The sequence below is a fragment of the Anolis carolinensis genome, chromosome 3, assembly GCF_035594765.1.
Source record: "Anolis carolinensis isolate JA03-04 chromosome 3, rAnoCar3.1.pri, whole genome shotgun sequence".
NCBI classification, from domain to species: domain Eukaryota; kingdom Metazoa; phylum Chordata; class Lepidosauria; order Squamata; family Dactyloidae; genus Anolis; species Anolis carolinensis.
In genome coordinates, this window is record NC_085843.1 from 234,327,390 (window position 1) to 234,346,277 (window position 18,888).

General features: G+C 41.3%; 2 protein-coding genes across 4 annotated transcripts in view; one reads left to right on the top strand and one right to left on the bottom strand.

Annotated features, from left to right (window-relative positions):
• Positions 1 to 2,599, top strand: part of golga7b (golgin A7 family member B) — a 44,679-nt gene extending 42,080 nt beyond the window's left edge. For all 3 annotated transcript variants that reach the window (XM_062976363.1, XM_062976362.1, XM_008106517.3), the window contains exon 5: positions 579 to 2,599. In XM_062976363.1, the coding sequence (XP_062832433.1) occupies positions 579 to 686 (108 nt within the window). In that variant the 3' untranslated portion in view covers positions 687 to 2,599. The remainder of the gene's footprint in view (positions 1 to 578) is intronic.
• Positions 2,600 to 17,083: 14,484 nt separating this feature from the next.
• The window catches only part of crtac1 (cartilage acidic protein 1), a 47,481-nt gene continuing 45,676 nt past the window's right edge, over positions 17,084 to 18,888 (bottom strand). The window contains exons 15-16 of the mRNA XM_008106516.3: positions 18,658 to 18,783; positions 17,084 to 17,482 (exon numbers count right to left, since the gene is read on the bottom strand). Of these exons, the coding sequence (XP_008104723.2) occupies positions 17,352 to 17,482; positions 18,658 to 18,783 (257 nt within the window). The 3' untranslated portion in view covers positions 17,084 to 17,351. The remainder of the gene's footprint in view (positions 17,483 to 18,657; positions 18,784 to 18,888) is intronic.

An 18,888-nucleotide genomic window follows, 5' to 3' on the forward strand; every position in this document is an offset into this window, starting at 1 on the left:
GAAAGAGATTTGTAAAATGAGCTTGTATGCATGATAAAACTCTAGTGTGGTCCTTCCTAGAAAAGCAGTTACGTCTTTCTGCTGCAATAATAGATCCTGGTGGCATCTGAAAGCTTCACAAATAAGCTTTTGTGGACTTCATACCTTATCAGGTGTATGAAGTGATATTCAGCCTTTCAGCATATGTCCAGGGATGCTGTGGGGATAATTCTGGGGGCAGTGGGAAACATATTTTCTCCTCTGGCTTGCAGTTCCCAGCATCCCCCAGAAGCTGTTGACCATGTTTTCCTAAACTGTCTAACCTTGTCAACCTCTGGCTCTAAGTAGTGTGAAGTATATGTCTTTCTCTGGCTGTTGTTGTACTGCATCTTCAAACAGCCCTATAAATTATAACCAATAGTGAAGAATGGTGGTGCAGTCCAAAATCTAGGCTCTTCCTGGTCTGAGGCAAGTACAACGTCAAATGTTTACTGGAATGTGGCCCCTGGAGAGGATTCATCCTATATGAATGTGTCGAGAAGGAAGATCTTGCTATCAGGGTCTCTTGTTACTGGACATCCTTAGCCTCCTGCCTACAGATTGAGATTTCCATCTATGAGGATCGTTGCAGCAGTTCCAGTTCAGGAAGCTCCAGCAGCGCCAGCAGCAGTGCTGGGGGCGGGGGCGGAGGAGCTGGGGGTCGGTGACTGGCACAGAGTCCCGGCAGGGACTTGTACTGCCGGGACGATGGTGTCTCCGAGATCCGTCGACTGCGTTATCAGAGCACGCGCTTCTGAGCAACCCCGGGGTGGGTGGGTGGGAGGCCAGCAAGGAGTGTCGCAATACTCTTGAGTTTGCCGTGACTCCCAAGGGAAATGCCGCTCTTAGGGAAAGCGCGGCCTCTGCCTTGGTGGGGGTCATCCCCTTCCTCCAAGGATCCCACTCCTTGTGGCTTAAGCCTTGATAGCCTGTGGCAGTGACACTTCCTATGGGTTTCTGGTGACATTGTGCCACTCCAGATGCCCAGATGTGTTGTTGCCTTTGCTCTGTCCCCATCACAAGCTGTAGGTCCATCATCCCAAGTTATGATCTCTTCTTGCTAAATGTCAAACGTCTTAGCAAGGATGAATCCAGCACAGTGTGCTGGGATGGGATGGGGCTGGCTGAGGGGACTGGTGTGTTTGGGACCCTGTTATAACTATTTCCCCAAGCAGCACCATCCAATTCCCCCTAAACATTGCACTGACATGTCATCTTAGCTACTGCCTTTGTCTGCTGCTTTCTGCATGTCACTCCCCTGGTGCTGAAGGCATGCTGCGTGCTTAGCGCATTTGATGCCCACAGTGCTATGGGGCAGCTGCCTCTGCAAGTGCCTACATCCCCTCCCCCAACGTAGAGTCTGGGCACCTGCAATGGCAAAAGTGTGCCTCTTGCTGATGGCATCATAAAACACGCCCAATGCCCTGGATCTTTACAGGGCATTCTATGGTGCTAGAGGAGAATGGGTGTGTGCTTAATAGAAGGTGGGACACACTGAAGCTGCTCCGGGGATGATTGGGGAAGTGACCGGCAAGTAGTGACTAGCTCAGCCCAGTTTAGCCAAGAAGCATCTTCAGGGAACGTGTGTAAATATTTAATATAGCCCTAGTCACTAAAGTTCCAACCCCACTTCCAAAATCCCCTATTGCATTGTTTTCTTGCAAAGAAGATGAAAAGAAAGGGGGAATCGAATCCCAAGGTGGGCATAGATATGCTTTTTTGAAAAAAACACTGCAATGCTTTACCTTTCCCACTATGCTCTGGTGTTGTGCAGCATCATCCGATCTCCTGCATGCACAGGTTGCTTTCTTGCTGCATGTCCTCCTTCCTGTTCCTCACCCCACCCCTGGTGTATATATTGCTTTGGATATATATATATATATATATATATATATATATATATATATATATTCTTTTGGACACCAGTGCTTTAACACCACTTCTCTGAGATCCCGCAATATCATTCTGTGTAACACGATGGGAAGGTAAAGAGAGAAGATTGTCCCAAGCTGCCCAATGAACAGGTATCTCAATCAGGAATGAAGTCTGTCCCAGCCCAATTTTAGCAATAAACTGTAGCGCCTCAAATGCTTCCAACTTCTCACACACTACATACCTCCTCCTCTTGCCACAAGGAAATTATTTTTCATGCCCCTCTGGGCAAGGAGAGGTTTATCCTGTGGAGAGTAGATACCTGAATACTATTAAGGTAGAAACGGGAATTGTATGCTTGGCCTAGACACTCTGCTGTGACTCAGCTACATCATTAGTACTCTCAAAACATACTGAATTCAGAGAGAGGCTTCCTTTTTGGTTGACAGGGAGGGATTTGGCGAATGAGCCAACCCTGTTTTGTGCTCCAGGGTAATGGAAGAGTTTCAGGGGCCATGACAGAGGCACAGAGGTTTTAGGCCAGTAGGGTCCCGGGAGGGCTTTCCTCTGTGCCAAGATGCCTTGAACAGCTGCTTCCTGTGCCATACTTTGGGTATCACTTGTGCCACATGAATCTGGTGATGATTGTATCCCACTGTCTCTATATGGAAACCTCTGATAATAAATGCCAAGTGAGAATCAACCAACATTGCTTTCTTCTAGTCTGTTTTTATTCATGTTTTGTCTTTGCCTTGTTTATTTTATTGTTATTGAGTTATTTTTGACAGTGTCTGCACTTATTATTTGTTTCTGTTTTCTTTGTTGTAAGCCGCTTGGAGTCCCTTTGGGGAGAGGGAGCGAGATATAAATACAGCATTGGATTGTTGTGTGTTTTCTAGGCTGTATGGCCATGTTCCAGAAGTATTATCTCCTGACATTTCGCCCACATCTATGGCAGGCATCCTCAGAGGTTGTGAAGTATATACTTCTGGAACATGGCCATACAGCCTAGAAAACACATAACAACCCTGTGATTCCGGCCATGAAAGTCTTCGACAACACATTATTATTATTATTATTATTATTATTATTATTATTATTATTATTATTATTGACACAACGACATTGTATAACACAGCAAACGAGATAGATATGCTGGATTTCGTATCACAAAATCACAAGTCGAACACTTCCCAAGCGTTTCGGACTGTGTGGTGTATTATCAGATGATGCACACAGATCCCAGTAGGGTGGCCTTTTGCAGTTGGCAGATTGTAATTTCGTCAATGTCTATTGTTTCCAAATGCCAGCTGAGATCTTTTGGCACGGCACCCAGTGTTCTCATCACCACCGGGACAACCTGCATTGGATTCTGCCGAGTCTTTGAAGCTCAATCTTGAAGTCCTAATAGCGGCTGAGTTTTTCCTGTTGTTTTTCATCAATGCGACTGTCACCTGGGATGGCAACATCAATGATCCAAACCTTTTTCTTTTCCATAACTGTGACGTCTGGTGTGTTGTGTTCCAGAACTTTGTCAGTCCGGATTCGGAAGTCCCCCATTATTATTATTATTATTATTATTATTATTATTATTATTATTATTATTATTATTATTGGTCTTGACTCTCATGCAAGTAAATCATGGGTTTTATTATATTACTGCTACTAGTAATGGTTTGCATAAAATACATTATATAATTAATAATGAACTTCATAGATGAACATAACATTATTCTGAAAATTTTGTGGACCTACAATTTTAGTGCAAAAATCTGTTTTAGATCCAAATTTACAAGCCATCAGTATTTCCACATGCTGTTGTAAGATAGAGAATAGTTTTAAATCAGTGAAATATGATTTGTGCTAATACAGAGTACAGTTAAAATAATCATGATTGTTGTGGTCTAGAACAATCTTTCCTGTGTTTTCGGCTTCCTAATTTTGTTATTTTTAGCCAACGTGAATCATTGTTAGGAAGCTGGGAGATATGGTTCAAAACATTTGCATGGCACCATTTTGGATGTGACCACTCCTGGGGAGAACATTGCTTTGCTGCCCAGTTACTCTTATTTGACATGAAGAGTGCAATGAATTTGAGGTTCAACTGACCTGCTGATATGCAGGTAACAGTCCCAAGCCAGCAAAGGTGAGTGATGTGAAGATTAGTGTTTCTACATACAGACTATCTTGCTCATGTAACCACCCACACAAAAGTGTGTTCAGTAGAGTAAAATATCCTGATGTCAGAGTTGTGTCCACAAAAAAAAAAAATGCAAAATACATGAAGATTAATTTTGGGGTAAGCCATGATCCATCTACACACAAAAATCAGAAGACCTTAGGGAATTTTCTCTCAATATAATCAAGAGGATTTGGGAGAAGTGATTCTATTAATTTACACTGCCACACTCAGTTCTCCAAACCGTTTTCCTATTAGTCTCATCCTAGAAGATATTCCTCCTGCTTGTTCCTTTTCTTCATCTGAAGTTGAGATGGCAGTAGGAGCAGCAGCAGAACCAGTCCAAATAATGTTGTGGCCTGAGGTGAAGCAGCAAATGATATCAACTACCCAAGTAAAGTTACACGATCCTGTGAACCAGGCAAGTTAGTTGTGGCACTTGAGGAGAAAAATCCTCCTAGCTTTCTTCATCACTGCCAGTAATGATATATAAAGAGCGCCAATTAAGTAACTAGCAACATTCTCCCTTTTGTGACACACATTGGCTGGAGTTCTGTTGATGCACTACGCCCGTGTTGTGATGCTGGTAGAAACGATGGCAAAAGCATACAAAAAAGGTTGTGGGCACAGCAGTTGTGAAAGAAGTCAGACCTTGGAGAAACAAGCTACTTGGCATTTGTGGTTATTCTCTGCCTTGTCCTCTCCCTGTTGTGTAATCCTTGAAAAAGGTGCAACCACTAGTGTAGTGCATCAGCAAAATTATGGTCAGTATCAGCCACTTCTAATGCCCCCCTTTACTCTGCCTAATGGTAGGACTGGCTTCAAACATGGAAGGATAAAAGGCAAATGTTTGCCCTTCTTTCCACTGCCCCCGTGGGAAACATTTTAAATTGTGGGGAATTATATATATATATATATATATATATATATATATATATATATATATATATAAACGATGGGAGAAATACTTCTCCCTAAGACTGTCTTTTGAGCAGATTAGAAGAGAATATTGCACAGCTCACTTCTCATTGGAGGTGAAATCTACAAACCCCAGAAGTCTGTTTCTCACCTTGCTATGGCATCTCATTTCCGTAATGGCAATTGCTTGATGAGATGTATGGCCATATCTCTGAGAAGTAATTAGCAGTTTCTGGGGGACTTGGCATTGTTAACTGCTTTCCACTGCCTCCGCCCCACACAGGCCATCAGCATCCTCACACCTGATGACATGGATCAAAGAAGATGTTTCCACAAAGGTGTTTTTTTGTTTGGCTGTCCACAAAGCACAAGGATCCAGGGTTCGGTCTGACAATACTGATAATACAAATACAGACAAAGCTTATGAGTGGCATTAAACATTCATTTTTAAAGATACTGTAGTTTCTAAACCAATCCTCTGGGTTTTTCATGGTCACGTTTGTGTAACAGTACCCTCCAGTGGTGAAGTGATGAAAGAGATATATGGAGAACCATATAAAACACTAACATTCTGTAGGAGCTCAGAATTCTTCTTGTGTAAATCTGTGATCTAGATCTCAATTGGCCAATATAAGGAAGACCATATAAAATACTATAGATTGTTAATGTTTATCTTCAAACCTTTTTTTGTTTACTAAAATTCATTTTCTTTTTTATTCTGCACTTCTCTTTCCCTAAGAGCAACACAGCCGCCCATATTACCATCAGACAAAAATAAATCATTTTTGTCGCATTCTTTAGAATGAATTCTAATGCAGTTATAGGAATCAGCTAAGATTGACATGTTAATCTTTTGATTAACATAATAGCAAGTGACAGGTAATATATGTGAAATGGTTACCACTGCTAGTTCAAATAATTTTGCTGGTCACAGATCAAACACAACTGCAAATTCAAATTATCCAAAATTACCACAGGCACTGCAATGGAAACAAGCCACTCCTTTAGCAGTAAGTCACCAAGTGATCTCCATGAGTAATGAGCTGTCAAGTGATTTATAAGCATGTGTGAATTCATCCTATGGATTTTCTTCATCAGTGCAAATGAGAAATACTCTTATCCTTTTAGCTGGGACAGATGCCTGGAGTAAATTCACTTTAGGTATTTCCACTCTAGGATAAGAAGGCTTTTGTGTTGACTCAGCTTACTCTTTCACCAGTGAGATCAGTGGGTATGGCCACTGATATCGTATCTTCCTATTTCCCCTTTACTATAATTTTGTAAACCACATCCACTTTTCAAGCAGCCCTATAAATCTGTGGGCAGGAGGTATCAGGTCCAGTTCTTGGCATCTGAACTAGATGGACATGTTGGTTGGAGCACTATGGGAGTTTTAGTCCAAAACTACCAATTTTCTCAAGCTATGCCAATAGCTGTTGTTTATTTGTTCAGTCGTTCTGACTCCTCGTGACCTCATGGACCAGCCTACGCCAGAGCTTCTTATCAGCATGGCCACCCTCAGCTCCTTCAAGGTCAGGCCTGTCACTTCAAGGATACCATTCATCCATCTTGCCCTTGGTCGACATCTCTTCCTTTTTCCTTCCATTTCCCCTAGCATCAATCTCTTCCCCAAACTTTCCTGTTTTCTCAAAGTGCTTCATCTTTGCCTCTAATATCCTTCCCTCCAGTGAGTAGCTAGGCATTATTTCCTGGAGTATTGGTTGGATCTTCTTGCAGTCCAAGGCACTCTCAGGATTTTCTTCCAGCACCACAGTTCAAAAGCGTCTATCTTCCTTCGTTCAGCCTTCCTTATGGTCCAGCTCTTGCATCCATAGGTTACTATGGGGAATACCATTGCTTTAACTATGCGGACTTTCGTTGCCAGTGTGATGTCTCTACTATTCACTATTTTATCAAGGTTGATCATTGCTCTCCTCCCAAGAAGTAACCGTCTTCTGATTTCCTGGCTGCAGTCTGCATCTGCAGTGATCTTCGTGCCTAGAAATATAAAGTCTGTCACTGCCTCCACATTTTTTCCCTCTATTTGCCAGTTATCAATCAATCTGGTTGCCATAATCTTGGTTTTCTTGACCCAACCCAACTTTTGGACTTTCTTCTTTCACCTTGGTTAGAAGGCGTCTCAGCTCCTCCTCACTTTCAGCTCATTTGCATATCTAAGGATGTTAATGTTTCTTTAAGAAATTTTAACTCCAGTCTTGGATTCTTCATCACATGATGTGTTCTGCATACAAGTTGAATAGGTAGGGTGAAAGTATACAGCCCTGCCATAGTCCTTTCCCAATCTTGAACCAGTCCGTTGTTCCGTGGTCTGTTCTTACTGTGGCTACTTGGTTGTTATACAGATTCCTCAGGAGACAGACAAGGTGACTTGGGATCCCCATAGCACCAAGAAATTGCCACAATTTATGCTAATAGCTAATGGTAGTATAATACAGCCTCTGATGTACCTTATAGGGTACCGGAATACCTGAAAGAGGTAAACGGACATCTCAGAGAGATTTTTTTTAAAATAAATTAAAATTTTTATTGTGGAATATACATGCACACAGAAACATCCAATCTTGATATTCCACAATCAAAATACAAGTATATTTCCCCGGTCATGCCACCTCCCCATTCTTATCAATAAACTTATCCTTACGTAATATGAAGGTACAGAAATACTATTGAATATTTATACCTCAGTATGATCAAGTATGTAATCGTTCCCTTGATTTCACCAGCTATTCTATTATTATCTCAGAATCCTATTAATCTTATACATAGCTGTCTGTCTCAGAGACATGTGGCATACTTCTAACACATCCAATATGTGGTCGGTCTTGCAAATCACATTCGGGAGCAGGGAATGTTTCTCCACCTTACCCCATCTCAATGATGATGAACAACTACTTCCATCATCCTCTCCCATCATTGCATTGACTAGATTGACCAGTGCTGATAGCAAGCTCCTGCAGTTCCCTCAATCCATTCTCTCTTAATTCTTCTGTTCATAGGTTTTGAGAATCAAAGCTGTTGTGTTTAGTTGCTTCACAAATTTGTGGGAAAATTGGTGTACAACTCAGGACACATATTGGTGATGAACATTGTATAAGATGGAAGGTATTAAGTGGAATTTGGAGATGCTATGAACCTTTTGCCTGAGATCTGAACAACAGCACTAGGGAAGGGTGGGAACTTGATCTATAGTAGCCTTGTTCCCCTCCCTATCTCAGTCAGCTGACAATCTGTTTTTCTAATAACCTGCAAAAAAATTTCTGGAAGATTCAGGAAACCATGTGAAGTCATATGCCCTAGGATCACAAAGGGCATATTATTTATTTGGAATGTTATATTGATGCACCATGATGTAACCCAACCCATTCTGAATATACCGTAATCTTCCAAAAGCCCACATTGGTGGAGGGAAAATGAGATAAATGAGATGGGGATCTTGGATAGACATAAGATAACTAATAACCCTGTACAGATTTTGGTGCTCGAAACTCTCAGATTGTGTGTCATCCCTGAAAAAGCATTAACATTGTGAATGGGCACAGACCAGATCTGAACTGAGGATCAGGAGGGTGCCTGTCCCACAGGCCTTTTCAGCCCAGCCCAGTTACATTAATTTCATGTGATAACTAAAAGCAGCTTAAATTCAAGTGTTTTGGCTTAAATCGACACTGGATTTCACTGTTAACAAACAGAAATGTCTTGCGTGATAATCACTGAATGTTGCAGATAAGCCTGATGGTTTTGAAATGGGGCTGTGAGCTAGAGATGTGGTCTATTTGATGTGGCATTGCCACCTAGCTTTAAACTTCCTGACAATCAGCCTCATTATCAGTATAATTTTGATTACTTAAAGATATAAACATCAGCATCTGCAGTGATTACACATATTCTAGTAGATGCCTGAAGGAGAGTGAACTGGAAAGAGTTTATTGTGATTGACAGAGAGTAACATAATACATTAGCTCTGATCTAGTTGAGATTAATATGTTATGATGCTCTTTCTGTCATCCTTTAAGAGGAACTGGTCTAAATGGGGGCCAGCTCAGAGTGGCCATCAGTTGAAACTTACTCATCAAATGAGCTGCACTGATCCAGCTGCTCAGAGAATCCCAAATGGAGGGAAGCTTCTCCAACACACACACAAAGCCACCAGAAAACATCACATTTTTTTTTCTGGGTGAGAACCAAGCATTCTATTTGAAAACATCGGTACATTTATCCCCAAACATGTTTACTTGCACACTGCATTGACTTATTTTAGCTCTCTCTCTCTCACACACACACACATACTAAGGTGTGTATGTCTATGTGTGTGCACGCGCGCGCGCGCACACACACACACACACACACATACACACATATCCATATCAACCAATAGCCTTTCTTGTTTTCCCATCATTCATACTACCTAGCTGTACTCCCATTGAATGACGTATATACCTGGGAGGTTAACAGGTTCATCCCTGGGCAGTTACGTTAGCCCTCATATGTGTTCCCTCCGCCCCCACTAATGGCAGATCTAATTGCCGTAATAATCTTTGCACACATTCACTGCCCTCTCTAATGGCAATCAGGTCACTAGTTTCTTCCTTGCTCCACAAGACTCCTTTCTCTCTTTTTCTTCAGCTTAAAAGGGCATCTGCTATTTATAAATTGAAGCTATACAGTGAGTTTAAATGCTAATTTGCAAAGATACCCTACATTACCTTCAGATATACAGATATCTGCATATAAACACTGGATTTAAAAAATGGAATGACACCATGCTTGTCAGACCTAAGTACAGCACCATATGTTCGCCTTAGGGTTTCCCTAAGTGAGAAATGATGTGCAGGCACACAACAACAAAATAGGCTTTTTGTCCACTGTAGCAGGACAATTCCTCCCAGATCCTGCCTCATCCTTTTCACAAAGTATGCACAAGCACCACAACCTCCCCTTGCTTATACTCTTCACAATAAACAAGGATCGGCTGCCAGCTGATCTCTTTGTGTCACAAAAGACCCATGCATGGGGGAGCACCCTAGAACTCATCAGGCTAACCTCACATCGCATTTGCCTGCATCAATTGGAAGGCGGATCAGAGTGCGGGGTTACAACCTGTGTTGTATGGGGTCATACTCCCCCTGAAGACACAGGTTCGCAGTCTGGGGGTGCTCCTGGACTCACCACTGACCCTGGGACCCTAGGTGTTGATGGTGGCCAGGAGTGCCCTTGCACAGCTAAAACTTGTGTGCCAGCTGCGCCTTTACCTTGAGACGCCAGACTTGGCCATGGTAGTCTATGCATTAGTCACATCCCACTTGGACTACTGCAATGCTCTCTACATGGGGCTGCCTTTGAAGATGGTTTGGAAGCTTCAACTGATGCAGAGATCGGCAGCCAGATTACGAATTGGAGCTCCGTATGGGGAGCCGACAACTCGATGTTGTGGCCACTCCACTGGCTGCCAGTCTGCTTCCAGGCTAGATACAAAGTGCTGGTCATTACCTTTAAAGCCCTTAGTGGTGGATGCCAGGCTACTTGAAGAACAGCATCTCCTCATATAGACCTACTTGGACACTGTGGTCAGTGGAGGAGGCCCTACTCTCAGTCCCACCCCCATATCAATAATGGCTGGTGGGAACGAGAGAGAGGGCCTTCTCCGCGATCTTCCCCCACCTCTGGAATGCCCTCCCTAAGGTGATTAAAATGACCCCTTCCCTCCACTCCTTTAAAAAAACAATTAAAAACCCACTTGCCCACTTTAGCATATGGAGAGGAGGAGAACTAGGGAACGGCAGTCAGTTAATTTATTTTTTATTATTATCATTGTTCTCTGGCCTTAGTTGGTCGGTTGGTGTTGTTGGATATTATGGCAATTATAGCTAACTTTGAATTTTAAATGTAAAGCAGAGAATGGGCATCCACTGCCAGAAAGCAGGTTTCCTAAATGAAGCCCTTCCATCACTGGAAATCTAATCCTGGCTGCATACCATAGATATTTTCAAGACTGTTTTCTTATATGTAAAACATGTGAATATTTATGCTTAATTTATGTATTATGTATTATAAAATCATTTTTTAAATGTTTTTAAAAGCTCCTGCATTAAAGAGACATCTCTGAGTTAGTCTCAGTTACACTATTCGCCTGATATGGAATTGCAGTGTCACACAACCAAACCAGAATTGCAACAATATATGATGTGTAACCATGCACAGATATGCAATCAATGTGAAATGTGTAATGGTACACAATGTGAAATATACAATGCACAGCCATTGAAATGGCACCCTTTGCATAACACAATTTTTATAATCTGAAACTGAATGTGGACATGACACAAAGTACAACTGTGTGTGTAACTAACTTACATATGCCAACAAAATCAATATGATGGCAGCCTATGAAATAAGAAAAACAACATCACCCTCCACAAAGAATACACTTGAAAGTTTGGGTAAATTTCAAATTATTAATCACCTAGAATGTGATGGAAACAGGTAGGTGTTTGTTTAAAAATCAGGAGTGGGAAAGTAAAGCTGCATCTGTTATGTAGCTTTCCAAAACACAGCAGCAAGGCTTTTAATAAGAAGGTCGGCAGCTCTATATCATTTCTTGCTTTCATTACTCACTCCATCACGGATAGTGTTCGATACAAGCACAGGCTGTTTCACAGTTGTATTTTTGCGCTAATGAAGGTTATAGAGGAGGAATCTTCTCCTCACATGTCATTTCCTATTTATTTCTTACCTCACTTGTATCTGTGATGCGGCTCCCTCTTGCAAAGGATACTGAGGAACGTCAGCGCTACGCCAGTACCCTACATCCCTAATACCCCAGATATCCCCAATAACATTATTTATCCAAAACTTGGAAGACAACAGTTTGCAATTTATTACTTCTTGGTTTGAAGAGACAGTCAATAATGTTGCTTACATTATTAATGGAGTAACTTGTGTTGCTCATGCTACTTTTAGTTAGTTTTCAGATGCTTTTTAAAAAACTCCCCCATTTTTTTGGTCTTTGGAGGGCAAAGAAGGCTAAAAATCCAAAAAGAAGATGACTACTTCTTAGATTACCTCTAGATTGTAAAAGCAATTTAGTATCAGGAGATATGATATCATTCCCCTTCCCCCCTCCCTTCCCAAAAGGCTCAGTATAGTTTTGAGATGAAGAATGAAAGCAAGGAGGCATCCAAAGGAGATTATGTTTAAAAAATGGCTGACTTTGCTAAGCACCATCACACTGACTGGACAAAAACATTTTGGTTATTTTTTAAAAAAAAGGCCTAGAGCAACAAATTATCTTCATAACTGTGCCCTTGAAGAGATGGTCACACAACTATTCAGCAAGGAAGCAGTACTTAATCTTAAATGGCACATGCTCCAAAATCTAATCTGAAATGTGAATATGGTTGAAGCAGCTCAAAACCACAATACTAAAAACTTGGTGTCCAAGGCCTGATATTGGCAGACATATGTGTTTCACATAGCTCCATCTCTGTAGGTATGCCTTTTGATGCTATCCCCACAAAACCTGCTTTGTAAACTGTGCAACCCCTCCAATATAGCCAGTAGGGAGAACTAGCGGTGATGTGTCCAGGTGTATTCCTTTAACTCAGTGGTTCTCAACCTTCTTAATACCGTGACCCCTTAATACAGTCCCACATGTTGTGGTGACCCCAACCATAAAATTATTTTCCTTGCTACTTCATAACTGTAATTTTGCTACTGTATGAATCGTAATGTAAATATCTGATCTGCAGGAAGCACAAATACCCGATACACCCAAATTTGAATACTGGATTGATTTTGTTATTTGGGAGTTGTAGTTGCTGGGATTTATAGTTCACCTACAATCAAAGAGCATTTTGAACTCCATTGACGATGGAATTGAACCAAACTTGGCTCACAAAACTCCCATGGCCAACAGAAAATACTGGGAGGGTTTGATGGGCATTGACCTTGAGTTTTTGAGTTGTAGTTCGCCTACATCCAGAGAGGACTGTGGAATCCAAACAATAATGGATCTGGACCAAACTTGGAACTAATACTCAATATGCCCAAATGTGAACACTTTTGGAGTCTGAAGAAAAGACTTTGACATTATGGAGTTGTAGTTGCTGGGACTTATAGTTCACCTACAATCAAAGAGCATTCTGAACCTCACCAACAATAGAATTGGGCCAAACTTCCCACACAGAACCTGCATGAGAAAATACTGGAGGGATTTGGGTTCCTAAGACCATCTGAAATATGTGTTTTCTGATGGTCTTTAGCAACCCCTTTGAAACCCCCCTCCCAACCCCCCAGGTGTCCCGACCTTCAGGCTGAGAAATGCTACTTTAACTGGAACATCTCTGCAGATGATGTTCCTGCAGTGCATCCAGATAAAGGAAAATAGCTGGACAGATCACTTCTCATCCCCCTGCTTTCTGACAACATGAAGATGGTTATGTTGGGGAGATTTTAGTTTATTGTATGGTGAGAGAAGAATTCAGACTTGTGTAAAGGCCATACAAGTGATGTAAGCCACCATTAAAAAGTCTAATTTGTGCCCTCATAAATCATTAACAGGATGCCAGTCAACATACATTTGAGTGGGAAAGTGCCAAGAAACTCCTATATATTCCTCTTTGATATCAAAAGAGAAAACTTCTCTAATATGAAACACCAGTAAAAGGAAGGTTGAAAGGAAAACTGACAGGATTAAATCATGCATACCCGAGATCAGAAGGGAAGTACAGAAACCCAAGATAACATCAACATGGCTAATGAGCAACATGAAAAAATATTTTAGAGATGAAATAGTTTCTTTCAAAATCTTGTCCAAATGAGATGGACTTAAAAGAACAGAAACCTGCACAAAGACAATATGACTAAGACTATGAGGGATGCAAAAAAGAATTTTGAGAAGCATATTGCTATTAACATTAGGATGAACAAGAAATAATTCTCGAAATACATCACCCACCTGGAGTCCTCTCAACAAAACTCCAGAAGCCTTGGTCTACGTAAAGATAAAGGTTTTCCCCGACATTAAGTCTAGTTGTGTCTGACTGTGGGAGTTGGTGCTCATCTCAATTTCTAAGCTGAAGAGCCGGCGTTGTCCGTAGACACCTCCAAGGTGATGTGGTCGGCATGATTGCATGGAGTGCCGCTACCTACAGAGTGATACCTATTGATCAACTCACATTTGCATGTTTTCGAACTGCTAGGTTGGCAGAAGCTGGGGCTAATAGTGGGAGCTCACTCCGCTCCCTGGATTCAAACTGCTGACCTTTCAATCAGCAAGTTCAGCAGCTCAGCGGTTTAACCTGCTGTGCTATAGGAGGCACAGTTATCTTATTATCTTGGTCTAGTTATCTTATGAATTTCTCACAATGCTGCCAATGTAGCATCATTTTTGGGCCGTGCTGGGAAATAAAAATGGCAGATGGACCCAGATATTCCAGAGCACAAAGCCTAACAAGGCTGAGGCCCTTCTCTAGGACCTGCCATTCCTCAACCAAAAAGGAATTTTGTGGAGAATCCGCCATAGCGATTTACTTGTCTTGATGAATATTATTTGTGAGAGCCAAAGCAAACAGATATAATGCTTGCTCCACTTGAACTTTTGCTAACTGGAGTGCAGCTCAGTTGAATATTGTTAAACATGAATACCTATTTATTTTATTTATACCCCACTTTTCTCCCCATGGCTAACAACCTCATGAATAATTCTAGGTTATTGTAAACCTAGATAAGAATATGAGTTGGGAAGTTTCATGTTTAAGGAAACTACTCCAGTACAACCTCCATATCCATGCACCTGAAATATGTGGTTTCATGTATCAATGGTTTTACTTATTAACTTTGGACTTTGTTACAAACTACATCCTCTTCTTGGTAATCTTTCATTAGTTCTATTGAAAATACTATTGTTCCCTATTAACTGTGGCTTTTCCCATGGATACTGGAGTCATACCATATGCCTTAGTTTAAGGTGGGAATGGTGTTGTTCATCAAATCTTGTTGGACGACGTTCCAACTTCTCCGGCATTGGCCACGCTTGCTATGTCTGCTGACACTGGCAGTTCAACACCTATAAAACACCAGGCATCTTGTCCGTGATGGGTGGAACATTTGTCTTAAACCGCCGGAGTTCTGCAACATTGTTTTGCAGATTCCACTTGTAGGAACTTCTGTAAAGTTATAGTAAAGGTGCCTGAGGTGATGCGTGTGAAGTGTTTACTCTCAATAGGTGCTGTACAAATGGCAAGTACTAATGAAATCTCAATTTGTCACAAATTTTATATTTAGAATTGTGCATCATCTCCTTGTATGGTCATTCATTTATTCATATTTTATAAACAAACCCATATTTAAGCTTTTTTTCTCCTTTGGATTACTCTATAAAAATCCAGCAAATTGATATTTGTGTCATTTGATTTTGAACTGATTTATAGGCTAAACTATTGGCCACACTATCAGTTAGCTTAGGTTATGTGAAGGGCAAATTAGAGAGTTTAGAAGTTGTGGCTTGTAAGAGTAACAAGGAAAAATTCTTAACCACAGTCCAAATTGTGTGTTATTCAAGCATCATTAGCCACTTGATTATAAAATAAGCAGTAACATAATGGCAGCATTTAAACCTGGGATCTAAGTCTAAAGTGGAGATAGTTCCTTTAGCCTGAACTCCTACTCAATGGGGATAGTACTGTGATTAGTACCCTGTTACAAGGTCAGGGGAGGATAGGGGGAGGTCACAAAGGCTTCCTCTAGTTTTGACTTGTTTTGCTACTGACAAAGAACTCACTTTGTTTTACTTGCATACTGTTATGCAACTCTGTCCTATGTCATATTGGGGGCCCTTCCACACAGCCATATAATCCAGAATATCATGGCAGAAAATTCCACAATAACTACTTTGAACTGGGTTATCAGAGTCCAGACTGCCATTTATCCCAGTTCAAAGCAGATAATGTGGGATTTTCTGCCTTGCTATCTGGGTTATATGTCTATGTGGAAGAACCCTTAGTCTTAGGTAAATTGAACCAAAAGTAAGTGTGGTGTAGAGGTTTGAATGTTGGACTGTGACTCTGGAAATCAGGATTCGAATCACCACTTGTCCATGGAAACCTATAGGGCCATGTAATGAAAATGGATTCCCTTGAATCAGTAAAGCAATAATCCACTGTTACAATACTGAAGTAATCACAAACATATACTTGTTCCAACCACTTGTAAAAGGTACAACAAAAAATAGTATACAATGAAACGTGAGTTTGTTGTACCTTTTAGAAGTGGTTGGAACAAGTATATGTTTGTGATTACTTCAGTATTGTAATAGTGGATTGTTGCTTAAACTATAGGGCCAGTCACACTCTCTTGGCTTCAGAGGAAAGCAATGGCAGAGGCAAACTTTCTCTGAACAAATCTTGCCACTTGAAGGCACACAATGAAAAGTTTGAACTGGCTTCTAAGTAGTGTGAATCCATACCACCTTTGGGCAACCAACTGTGTTTCTGTGAATGTTCCGGCAATACTAGTGAACTGAGTTGTACACTGAAGGCATTAATGAATAGTTACGCAACACTGAAGAAGGCCCACTTGTATGTGTGACAGTTACATTTGTGGAACTCTGATTAGGCAACTGTGAACTAAATACTAGTATTATGCTGTGCCCCCCCCCCCCATGGAACTTATATGGGTGTAAATCATGAACAGGATGCCAACCATTATTTATGTTATAAAGGTAGTGTTATGGACTTAGTATGGTTGCAGTAGTTGGAGTACAGGACTGTACCTACCAAGTCTTGTTACTCACTGGCTGACCTTGGTTTAATTGCTCTGTCTCAGTTTGAACTATTGTTTAAGGAGGAGAGCCATGTATGCTGTCTTGGGATCATTGAAGGAAATATGAGGTATAAATGCAACTAGTACATAAAGATTACACTTTTTCGACCCATACATTGTGTTTAGCCTGAAAAAAAGTCTAAAATAGATGGAGGGCCAAGAGCTGAGAACTTTACTCTAGCTTTGTTGCACTGACAAGCGGGAGAGGAGAACCAGGCAAAAGCCAAGTCAAGTTCAAGAACAAGTTCTGAACAAAAGTTATGAAATGAGCAAAAGTCAGCTTTATTATGGAATCAGACCAGTAAAGCAAGGAGAGGGGCATCCCAGTTCTCCATAAAGACAGTGGTGTACTAACCAGGAGGAAGTGGAACTACAGCTTTGAGCAGCAACAATCACTGGTGTTGCACAGCAAATGGTTACTGCCCGCCCGCCATATATGAGCAAAGGTATACAGGCAAATGCTAGCTATGCATTCCAGCGAGGGTGTAGGCCAGCACATACTCTGGGCCATGATTATGGCCATTGATCAGCCTTGCAGACAGCGCCGTCTATCTGGACCCAAGAAGAAGCCTTGCCGGCAGTGGCAATGGAAAGAGCCTGCTTCATTGTGGCAGATGTGATCGCATGGGGATGGCCTCTCCCTGCACTCATCCACATCTGAAATGCACAAGGGGAAAGGGTCACCGTGCCAGCCACAGTGAACAGTCAGAAACAAAGGGAATGGGAATGGTAACAAGGCAAATAAAATCAGTTCTCCCTTTCATTGCAGAATCTTGAAAACAACAACAACAGTTGCTTTAAAGTGCTTGGAAAAGTTATTTTTGAGCTACTAGTGGCCATGCTGCTGGGGCACTCTGGAAGTTTCTAGTCCAATAAAGTGTTGGAGATGATAAAGATGCAACCCTGCTTGCTTTAAAGATGCATGCACTGGTATGGATAGAGTAGAGTATGTGAGCAAGACATCCTACGGATTCCTTTGTTCCATTCTTCTCACATAAACTGGCAGACTTCAGATTGTTGATCTCGCTTCTTCCTCACTGTTAGGCCATTTCTTAACTGTCTCTTCGAGGACAGACATTTTGGTTTTCTTCCAAGAAATAGGAACAAGTATGGCCCCCTACCTCTCTATCTTTTCTCTGAACTTTGCTATCTTGATGTATTTCCTTTCATATCAATTAGTATAGTGATTTCTTATGCCAAGAGTCTGAGTCTGACATGTCACATGGCATTGCGTAGTATCAATCTGGACTGTGAAGTTATGTGCTGATTCTATTATGTGGTTTTTTTTCTGTTAAATGGCAACATTGTGCAAATGAATGCACAACTGAATGTTTAATCGAAAGCAAAATAGTTGCACAACTGAATGTGTATTCAGATCCCATATAGCACCACATATATAACTCTGCTTCTACATATTTCAACTGAATGTACATTTTTTTTACAACAGTGTGCAACCTTTTAAACACATCTGAGGCAGAAATAGTATTCCAGACAGAGTTTGATAGTACTCCAGAGAAAATAATCTCACTGATATTTCAAAAGTGTTCATTCTATAATCTGCAGCTATCCAGTCGCTCTGCTAGTTCTGGCACCTGGTAATGACATCCCTCCAACTCCTTTTTGGGAACAAATGGTTATCACATTCCTGCTCCATGACTCTACAAAAGGCACTCACCAACCTTTCTGCTTTGTATTTGTAAGCCAAGAATGACCAGGGGAAATTACATGATGTTTCACACTAAGAACACTGTGGGTTACTCAATCAGACTCATTCCTTGCAGAACTTTGGGAACACAGGTGGCTGTCTTACTTAGTCTATATCGGCTACTTACCCAGGCACTTGTTGGCATCACGGTTATCCACCTTGAATCCCTCGTGGCACTGGCAGGAATGTGCACCCTGAGTGTTCACACAGATTTGGCTGCAGTTATGCAGACCTGAGGCACATTCATCTATGTCTGGACAGAAGAAGGGAAGGATAGATGAACATAGTGAACTGTAAGTTGAACATCGCATGGGCAGCTCTCGGGTTATAGCCTACACTGGTCATATTACTGAAACCT